The sequence below is a fragment of the Genypterus blacodes genome, unplaced genomic scaffold (genome assembly GCF_046128005.1).
Source record: "Genypterus blacodes isolate CSIRO-AG114 ecotype Tasmania unplaced genomic scaffold, CSIRO-AGI_Gbla_v1 ptg000111l_1, whole genome shotgun sequence".
In the NCBI taxonomy this organism is placed as follows: Eukaryota; Metazoa; Chordata; class Actinopteri; order Ophidiiformes; family Ophidiidae; genus Genypterus; species Genypterus blacodes.
The window spans coordinates 4,043,745-4,054,557 of NW_027466915.1; the positions used below are offsets into that span (position 1 = coordinate 4,043,745).

Consider the following 10,813-nt stretch of genomic DNA (forward strand, 5'->3'; position numbering starts at 1 on the left):
TTTTCAGCATGTAAGCTGATGCCATTTTGATATTAGATTCAATGTCTCGCACCATGATGTCAATGTGTACCCATGCTCGATAGCTGCTTGGTTGTTGTGCTTCCCCAGGGGTTTCCAGACACACTGCATCCTAGGAACTTTCATACTATGCAACTTGTAGTATTGTCAGTTGTTCAAAGTAAAGGCCATACCTGCCTAAATGTCCTTGGGTAAGATAAGTCATCCTTATCTGCTTCAGGGGTACCACAGTACTTGACCCTCACCAAAAGTAGAGGGCAAAGGAAAGGATTTACATTATCTACTTTCTCCTATCTATTGCTATTGGATGACAACAATTGTAATTGGATGACTTGAATAACAATGCTGTGTGTGTATGAGCATGTGCAATGGAAATGGTAACCCATGGGAGCCCAAAGGCAAGGGGTGCATCCCAACTAGCCACATTGCCATTGGACAGCCAAACCAACTAGCAACTGCCAGGCCTGACAGTTGCTCCTTCCAGTCTCTCACGTCATTCTCATTACATGTCGTCCTGTCCATTCAGGCAGCACATGTAACATTCTCCTGCCTATTTCATATCCCACGCAACTTCACACATCGCCTCTTATTCACTCCCAACACTACTTATATTGTGCTTTCCTCGCCCTCCCTGTTTGTCACTGCAAGTGTCCAGACCTGTTGGCGTGTAGTAGCATGTGAGTTGGTCACAATGTCCTTGCCCTGAATTGACACCCCATCTCCTGTTACACAGCTGTCTGCTGCATGTCCTTCTCCATGTGGGAGGTTGCTAAATTAGTCAATGTGCAGGTTTCCCACATGCATGCACCAATTTTTCCCTTCATGCACCATTTAATTTGTCTAATTTGTTTTACATAGTTGCCTGAATCTTGTGCAGAAAGAGAAAGAAGACACCAGGGGCCAAGTTTACAAAGCATGACGCAAAATCTTCCAGGATGCAAATTTCTGCACTGCCACATGTTTTCAATTTAGTGTGGTATTTTGTATTACTGATTATATAAATAAACAAACCTGCAGAAGTTCACTTGAAGGCCCTAATGGATTCATTTTCTAAGCATGACGTAAATTACTGTCCTGTAAATGCGGCCGTAAGCTGCAAGTACCTTTGCTGCAACACCAGCCATGATGAATCAGCCATAGTGAGCCATATGCATAAATTAACATTCACTCCTCCCATTTTTTGCAGCTTTACATTAGCCTGCTCTAAACAACATTTGCATTAACTCAAACATACACACATGCTTTATTTGCAAGTTTTCTCTCATTTTACCAGTGCAAACTCTCAATGTGGCACATTAGTAAACAAATGGACAAGTGGACAAATACTATTTGTCACCTTACTGTCTGTAAAAAGCCCTGCAAAACACAAGTAAAGTAAATCTGGCCCCAGGTATTTGTCAGCTATGTATGTAATTTTCTCATCTTAATGTCAATCATAGCAAATGTCATCTCAACATTACAGGAATTATGAATTAGCTGAGAAATGAAATAGCATCACCTGTAAATGAGATTTCACACACAGTATTGGCAGTTGCTGACATTTTCCCAGAGCAATTAACTAATATCAGTCTAGAACACATGCAACAGGGTGGTGATATGATGTGGCCAACTTCTATTATGAGCATGGATTCCCTCAAGCTTGGCAAGTTGCTGAAATCCCACAAGGCTGCAGAAATTCTCTCACATCAACGAGTGGACTCTTACCAAATGAGTGCAGAATCATAGTATTCTATGAAAAAAGTATGGCATGTAATGTAGAATGAGTGAATTGTGTGCAGTTAAATATTTCTTGGCTGAGTCAGAGCCTATATCACAGTGTGCACAATGAAAACACACTTCCAACAGTGCAGAACATGAACAGTTCTTGTCTTTGTATCACAGTGAATGTTTCAGAGGAAGTGAGCATTAGTTCATAGTCTAACAGGATGCCTTTCTTGAAACCTATACAGGTTGACCCTTGGAATCTATGCCAACAGCACTGGCCAGTGTCAAAATAGCCCAGCTGCAGCCATTGCTGCACTTTGAGCACAGTAAGTGAAGGTAAAATATGCCAGATAGCAAGAATATTTACAAATTCATACCCTCGGTCAACATTATTCATTACTTGTCTGCAATTATTTCTTTAGAGAACTGTTTCAACCTGGTGACAGGAAAGAATTTGAAAATAAATATTATGTGCCTGGCAACAGAGCACAATGACGTTTGAAGACTCTATATATAACACCTTTATGGAACACTATATTTATAGCTTCTCCACCACATTTAATTTTCCACCTGTCTTTAGAGAAGTATTAGATTGTGTAAGCAAAGAAATGCATGGAAGTATATGCAGTGTATTATTAATAACTAAGATTTCTTTCTACCTCAGTCACAACTGGTGGAGCCTGATGTTTACTGAATCAATCTTCAGGTCTGTAGCACACATTTCATCTACATACTGGCTAAAGATTCGGTCAACTTAAGCCTAAATGGCTCTTTCTTTTCTGCAATTTGTTTGGAATACATTTCAATGGTGGTGGAATAGATCTGTGTGTGGATATTATGCAAGAGGAACTTTCTTTTTCACTGCTTGTTAGAGTGTTGGTGGTTGTTCATTGAAACTAAAGCCTTGAGTCTATAATTATACCAAACCAAGCCAACTGCAACCTGTTAAATACGAGGGCCCGCCCACCCAAGACACCTATTCAATTTCACCGAGTCAGTTCTCTGTCCACCATCCTTCTCCAAGCAGAAAGGGGAATCTCCTGCTTTAGGTTAAAACCTCCAGTCGAAATATATGAAACAATGTGGCACTAAGCAGGATGGTGGCACACTATTAAACTAACTGACCTGCAGGTAAACTCTGTTCCTCAAAGAAACCAGTGTCTAAAGTCAGATTAGTGAAGTGTGTTTATCCTCCACCTTGTCCTTGTGCAAATAGGTGTGGCACTTGACACAGGATTAACTGCACCAAAACACATGAATCTAGTTGGGAAATGTATTGATATATATATCAGGGCGTTAAGACTGTGTTCCTGAGGCTCCGAGTGCAGTACGTGACTGTGGATTGGGGACTGTGGACATGTTATGTGACCCTCGATGACACAATGTACTGTGCAATGTACAAGTAACATGCATCCACACCTGGCACAGTGCTTGAGCCAAGGGGATATTATATTATACTGTGTGTGTGTGTGTGTGTGTGTGTGTGTGTGTGCGCGCGCGTGTGTGTGCGTGTGTGTGTCTGTGTCTGTGCGTGCGTGTGTGTGTGAGTGAGTGTATGCGTGAATCAGTTTTGTTGCTTTGCAGCGTCTGTCCTTATATGTTGCACAAGGTGACTGATTCTATATGAATGACGAGTTTATTTAAAGTGCTCTTCATCCAACAAGATTGGAGCTAATGATCACATTATCTTGCATGTGAGGGTAGAGTTCACTCATCAGTATGTAAAACCCACAATGCACAGCGATAGAGGCGTAGACAACAGGTGCCAACTAAGCTATATGGCCTATGGTGACTTGTGCTGGGATTAGGTCAACAAAGGTATCAGATTTCTGTTTCATATGTTCATGTATTTTTTGTCACAGAACGTCTCTGAATTGTGCTTTAATGAGTGTGAACAGAGCTAATTTCTCTCTGAGGACATTATATATGTATTACATGACCACTGACCAGTCCAGGTCAGACTGTAGATGTTGTACATTCTTGAACAGTGATTGCATCTTGAAATGCAGCTGTACATGCATTTCTGACATGTGCCAGCTGTGGTCATGTTGTGTCTGTTACATAATCTTACACGCCCATGACATATAGGCTTGGAAACAACACCCCTCCATCAAATGCCGACACTGCAATTTTGGTATTGCATTTATATGTAATGTACCAACCAACTTTTTGTCATCTGTGTATTTTGGAACATTTTTACATAACAGAATATTGTCTTACCTACCATCCCACAATCAGTAAGACAAGAGGTCATATTGCATATCATTTGCCTCTCTGGCTTTTTGCTGTCCCTGACCAGCCTCTTATGTGATAGACATCTAATGAGTTAAACTCAAGGACACAAGATTAAAATAACTTTAAAAGGACTTTTCCCCCATTTCAAAGAATGTCCAATATTCATCTACATTTCTACAGTTTAAAAACCTTTTGTAAGGGAAGCTGTTCACATCAACAGCACATTATGTTTGCAGGTCAAAAAGCTGGTATAAGAATAAAACATTTATCATCTGAAATCTAGCAAATGTATTTTTTCAGACAATACAACATCAAAAGAAGAGAACAGCAATCCATTCTATTCATTGCATAAAACATGCTATCTCCAGAAACTCTGTGGAGTAATTTCAAGGTCATTGCTACTTCTGATTACCCCTGCACGTTTTTAACACTTTATTCATCAGTATTCATTTAGTTAACTTGTTTAATTTAGTGTGTTTTAAATCTAATTATCCGCCGAGCTGCTGTTCCTATATGTTTTTTATATGTTGTTTCTTGTTGTCTTTTTTATATGTTACATGTACGCAGCTAGGACCAGAGCAAATTTCTCTTAAGTGTTAATTGATGATACTCTGGACCCTGATTATTTCTGTCAGAACTAAAGGAGCCTTTTGGATGAGAGGTTAAATGTCTTCAAGTCTTCACTTGTAAGACCAGTTGCCTAAGATAAACTATCCTTTAACACATAGCTTCCTAGTTGTTAATGCTGTAAATGGTGGTCACAAATTGTGCCAGCTATTTTCAGTGCTGACGTTGCCACCTAGAGGCACATTTGCCACGCCTCAGGGTCTGAGCCTGACCGTCTCCACGCTCATATGGGAGGCCAAGGTCAAAAAGAATACTTACAGGATAAGTTATTGTTATGTTATTAAAGTAGACACATGATGAGGTAATAGTTAGAGGAAAAGATGCAGTACAGCTGAATCTTTCTATTTTAATGCCAAAATGAGCACACCGACATATGCTTGTTAACAATATGACCTCAGTTTAAGCTTTCCAGTGTGAGAATTAATTTCTTCTCTTTGTGTTTATATGTTTTTATATAAATGTGTATAAATTAATACAGAGAACAAGAAGAATATTCATTCTGCTCTCCATTGGCAGCTATAAGGTACCAACAGAATGTGACTGCCATCATCTCTGTGATGTATCTGTAAGCCTCTATTAGAGACTGGCACACTGGTGATGATGATGATGATGATGATGACAATGTAATATTGCGGCGATTGTATTGAGTCATAGTCAAGTGGAGATAAACTCTGAACCACTGATTGGCTAGTTGTTGCTGAAACATTAAGACTATCTACTGGCTGATTAGCGGCCCATAAATTGCTGCATTACTCATTGTTTATTAATACTTTCATTGTAAGTTTTAATTTTACTGATTAGCTGTACTTTTTGGCTATTTTCTGTGTCCATGTAGAACGAGGTTCTGCACCATGCAGGCTGTCAAGTCCCTGGGATGCCATCTGTTGGTCAGCCTGGGTACTGCACAGTGTGTGTCCTCAAATCTTTTTTTTTAAATCATACCCCATTCATCACTTAATTTGAGAAGAGGTACATTGATAATGCAGGTAACTAAAGCTGGTCCGCATTGACAATGAGTGGGAGTTACACACGTTCCTGATAGATCAGTCTATATTTTGTGATGGTTCACATTTTATGATAATTTTTGAAACATCTAAAAGTAACTTTCCCAAGTCAAGGGTGTGTCTCTGTGCTTAACTGCTTTATTTTTACACAGGGATTTTATTCTTTTCAGAGCAGAAAAAGCCTCCAAAGGCCTCACATAATACCACACCTGTTCTTCAAAATGCAAGTTAAAACATCCATTTACATTCATGGAATTGATGGAAAAATGTAACAGCAGTGTCTACTCAACTTAAGAGACTCTAAAGATAAACAGGGTACATGAAGTGAATTAAGTTTTTTCGTAATATGGAATCAAGGAAACTGCCATGACTGTAATCTGAAGGCCACTATCCACTATCCAATGCATCGTTTCCTATCAAGCTGTTGTTGGTTTCTCATGACAAATTAACACAAAGAATGACAGTGTTAATGTTACATTTCACTTCTTGGGAAAATGTAAATGTTTAATAGTTCAAGGTATGCATTCTTTTAAAGGCCACACACACACACACACACACACACACACACACACACACACATGCGTGCACAAACAGACACAGAAGAGAGAAGAGATGACTAATTTTCTGTTCTATGAATAAACTCACAGATGCTGGAAAAAAATCTGTGGTTTTGCCATTAGTCATGTGCCTGCTTTGGTTGTACTCGCTCTGGTGAAAATACATTTTTGTTATTATTTATTCTTTAATGTCTTAATTGATTGAATGGAGCATTGAAGTTGACTTTATCTTTCTTGTCATTTATTTCTGAAAAGGAATGACAGATGAGAGTTTTCTTAGGGTCTGCACAGCACGAGTAACTGGGTAGAACAGACAAGGAGTATGGAGATACAAAGATATTTAATGGACGCAGCTCAGGGAGAAGGGAGGTAGGGGTCAGATGGAGTGGTGGGGGCGACCGGGGGTGGGATGTCACCAGTTGTGGGTGAGTTTGGGGAGTGACAGGATACAATGTGTATCTGCAGTATCTAGTTTGTGATAACATTCATAACAGGAAACATTTGTGTGAGAAATTGTGTATGAACAAGGTTAGTGCTTCATTAAATTGCATATATGTGTGAGAAGTTTCAGTTATACAAGTTTATGCATTTCATAAATTGTAAGAGGACGCTGGTATTTAATTACTGTAATTTTCCATTACAGTAATTTGGTCTGTATTTTTGATCAGGTCGTTCAGGGTTAGGAAGTCATGACCATTTGTGGGCTATTTACAATACGGAGTTGTAGAGCTGTTCTTTTGCTAGCTCTTTTCGGACACCCTCAATAAACAAATAACACCATATTGTCATTTACTGCCATTCGGTCTTAAGATAGATGGATGGACGAAAGACACTGTGGACTATTTCTCTTGAGAGACTTTTCCCAGACTACTTTTATGTGTAGGCAGGCATTCAGTGAAAATTACACCCAGTGACCAATTTCACATTTCGTATGTGCAACAATAGTCATGCGTCTAAATTCCAAGGGAATGTGTGTGGGAAAAATAAGCTGTTGTTCAGGGTAAAATCCTCAAACATGTGTGTTATAGTACTAAAACCTTTATTGATTAGACATTGAATGATCAGACAGGATATCCAGCTTTAACTGATTAAAAACGGTATTTTTAAGAAGTAACACACACTGTACAGTAACTTGCAACGGCAGACCTTTTTGTGGTAACTGGCCCTTTAAGAGGTCAGGGAGCAGCGCGCATTGCCTTGCCTTTCATTGCGACACTGGGGTGTGGTGTGTATGGACTACTATAAACTCATAAACCGACATACTTCCTCGCTCATTCATTGTTCGAGTAGCGTCCAGCACCATGTCCTCGGCTGAATGGAAGCAGAAATGTGCGGCTGCGTGGAGCCTCCAGGGCGCACCGATGCCGGACAGCCTGGACTGGAAGTCGCTGTATGAAGCCAAACCGCTAGGCAGGAATTTGCTGAGGAACCCTGAACCTCACGGTAACGTCACAACACTCATGGTGGTTTACTGAGGGTCTTCACTGGTCCAGAGGGACAGCTTCACAACAGCTGTTTTTGTCAGAGTAGCGTCAGATGTTCAGTGCTGACGGATATTCATGTTTATTGCAGTTTAAGACGAACAGTAATCCTTTAAAAGAAACCCGTTAGCAACAGTTTGTATCTGACTGGTTTGAGCAACACGTGAACGCAACGCGCCGTGTTGTGAAATAGATTTAGGAGTTTGAGTGACTTTGTGCATTTGGTTTTAATCTTGTGTTTGTGACACATTACTGCTTACTATCACACAAGATCAACACCAGCCAATTGGTGGGATAGTATCCAATTAAGTAAAGTGCACCTGTTTCCAGTGAAAGAGGCAGGTAGAGATGCGATCCACCTTTACTATAAACACATATCATAGAAGAAATGCACAATGTCAAATCAAATTCATAAACCATATGTTAAGTGGTATTTGAAAATATAATGTTCTTCACAGGAAAATAACGATTTGGGCTTCTAATACTGTGAAGCTGTAATGTACAAAGATTGAAATGTTGATATAATGTTTGTTTTTTTAAAGAGAGAGAAATCACACCCAGATTTATTGCAATTTTAACAACTCCTTCTTATTGATGTTTTTAAGTACATACATTGCTTAAAGCCTTTATCCATTTTGACCAAAAGGCTCCTTTAGTTCCCCAAATAATATCGGCCGTTACAATATGCAATATTTAGAAAATATAATTTAAAAGAGGAAAAGCAACAAACCTTTCAAAAGAGCATGAATTTACTCTTACGAAAAAAGTGTTGTGTTCCGTTTTAAGTATTTCACTAACAGATTGTGTGGTACCAATAGCAGCACGATTATGTTAGACTGCAAGTTATGACACAGGAAAGAATTAGTAAGACTATGTAACGATCGCTTGTGCCAATGTGACGGCTGGTGAGAAAAGTCAATACTGTTTACTTAGACAAACACAAAAGATTAAAGAGTGATTCAAAATAGAGGTTATAATTGATGGAGTGGTTTAAGCAGGTAAAAAAGGAGAGACACACCCAATGGCCCTGTCAGAAAGATATATTCTTTGGCTTAGTGGTATTTGCTGTAAGATTACAGACACTACATTAGGTGTGGTCCCCTCAACAGTGTCCCTTTGACTGTTTCCCACAGGGTTGAGCAAGGACACCCCTCCACCTGAAGCTGAACTGTCTGAAGAGCCTCCACGGGGACCTCCACGTTTTGAACCAGAAGGTATAAAACACACAGGATAACACAATAAATGAAGTAAAGTGATTTCAATTAAACTAATCATATAAGGTGATTCATAGGCAACTTCACCGGATGGACCACTAACACGGAGGTCCTCCCCCATGACACCAGTGGCATCCCAGCAGGTGCAGTGGTCTGCCAATTGCCCCAGCACAGGTGAGTGTTACTGTCTGGGGATCAGAAGTGAACCACACAGCTTGTTATTACAGAGACTACCAGGAAGCATCTACTTCCATCAAATAAGCTCCTGCAGTCCTGGGCACTTTACCAAGTGGGTGAGGGTTAGTGTTTAAGTGTTAGTGATTTTTACCTGTGAATGTGAAAATCCACGTTCATGTACATTTTTATACATGTAAATGGATTTTTAAATTTGAAAATGTTTCTTTTCCTTACAGTAAAAATTAAACATTACACCAGTATTTAAATGTGTATAATATATATATTATATTTTCTAATTACAAATGAATTGACAGCATGATATCAGAATGTACATGGACAGTATGGCATCAGAGTTTTCAAATGTGACTTTGTCCCTCCAATTGAGAGTGAATGGAGAATGATGTAGAGTGAATAGATTGGTTGTTTATTTCAAATGATGTATGTGCTCATCATACATGTCTCTCTTTTCTGTCCTCTGTCTTTAGCTGGTTTTCCATGGAGCAGGTTGTAGACCTGAAGGCTGAGGGCCTGTGGGAAGAGTTACTGGATGAGTTTCAGCCTGAAATACTCATCCAGGACTGGTAGGTTTATTAGCCCCTCCACCCACAGCCCACCTCCACCCCTCATCACAGACAGTTTGTTATTACTTATCACTATGGCCTTATCAGCTTCAATGGTACACAGAGTGATATGACGTTAGACACCGCCTACATGCTTTATAGCCTGTGCATTCGTACATGGGTCATGAAGTTTTACCTCTTAAAATGTTATCTAGGTATGAGCTTGTGCATATAAATTTACAGAACATGGAATTAGGAATTGGAAGTGCACACAGCTCTAGATCCTATAAAACAAATCTGTCAAAGCACAAACCATAAATGTAACATTTAGTCACAATTTATTTCATGTTTCTAAATCTTAAATTCCTTGTCCTGTGTCAGGTATGAGGAGAGTCAGCTGCACGAGTCCATCTACCAGCTGCATGTGAAGTTAATGGGAGCTGACAAAAGCACAGTGATTGCAGAGCACAGCGTCAACCCCACTGAGGACCTCAGCACTTATTCACACAATTGGAAGGAGGTACAGTAAAACTAACTGAGTCCGGCCATGAGTTATCTGCCTTTTCTCTGACTGTACGTCTCTCTGTTGGCCTGCAGGTGTCACACGTGTTCGCTGGCTATGGACCCGGGGTGAGATATGTCCACTTCCTGCACAGACTGAAGAACCAGTTCATGATGGAGTTTTTCCAGACTCGGTTCACCGGCACCTCAGTGATTGTCAAGCCAACCAAATCCAGCCGTTAGGTCAAACCTTTCTGCAAGATGGAAAACAACAATTCCAATCAACATATATTTGCTTTCAAAGTTGTGATCATGATTGATTGATTTTAATGCATTTATAGTTACTTCCAAATGGTGCAATCATTAGTTTTCCTTTTGGAAAAATGCTGCTTATTTTTGATAATTGCTTTGGTCATATAGTAAAGGAACTTGCAGCTTTTCTAAATATGCTCAGCATTTCTGTAGGAGCCTATACTAGGTGTATTGATTTTGAAGACTTTTACGCTGTGCGGTGCAATAATAAACAATCTATATTTTCCCTACAATATTTCTGTCATTCGAAAAACTTGGAAAATCACAAGCATGATTTAGGCCTATGGCCACAGACCATGCAGGTCCCAGGTCCCTGAGTCCCAGATCATTATTGGCCTATTTATTTATTGTAATGTCCACTCACACTGTACATTTTCCAGTGTGTTCTAATATACATCACAGGATGAGTACTTCATTATATCA

General features: G+C 39.6%; 1 protein-coding gene across 1 annotated transcript; it reads left to right on the forward strand.

Moving 5' to 3' along the window:
- The first annotated feature begins 7,347 nt into the window (after positions 1–7,347).
- On the forward strand, positions 7,348–10,446 carry nccrp1 (P1, F-box associated domain containing). Its single transcript, XM_076161441.1, has 6 exons — positions 7,348–7,588; positions 8,760–8,840; positions 8,918–9,014; positions 9,503–9,598; positions 9,959–10,097; positions 10,175–10,446. Exons 1-6 carry the CDS (start codon positions 7,447–7,449, stop codon positions 10,319–10,321), a joined length of 702 nt encoding a protein of 233 aa, XP_076017556.1. The 5' UTR covers positions 7,348–7,446; the 3' UTR covers positions 10,322–10,446.
- The last annotated feature ends 367 nt before the right edge of the window (positions 10,447–10,813 follow it).

Bases quoted from the DNA above. Each gene is read 5' to 3' on its own strand.
- nccrp1 (XM_076161441.1), top strand. From the start codon at position 7,447: ATGTCCTCGGCTGAATGGAAGCAGAAATGTGCGGCTGCGTGGAGCCTC. The intron at 8,841-8,917 runs GTATAAAACACA...GGTGATTCATAG, and splicing joins TCCACGTTTTGAACCAGAAG to GCAACTTCACCGGATGGACC. The intron at 10,098-10,174 runs GTACAGTAAAAC...GTTGGCCTGCAG, and splicing joins ATTCACACAATTGGAAGGAG to GTGTCACACGTGTTCGCTGG.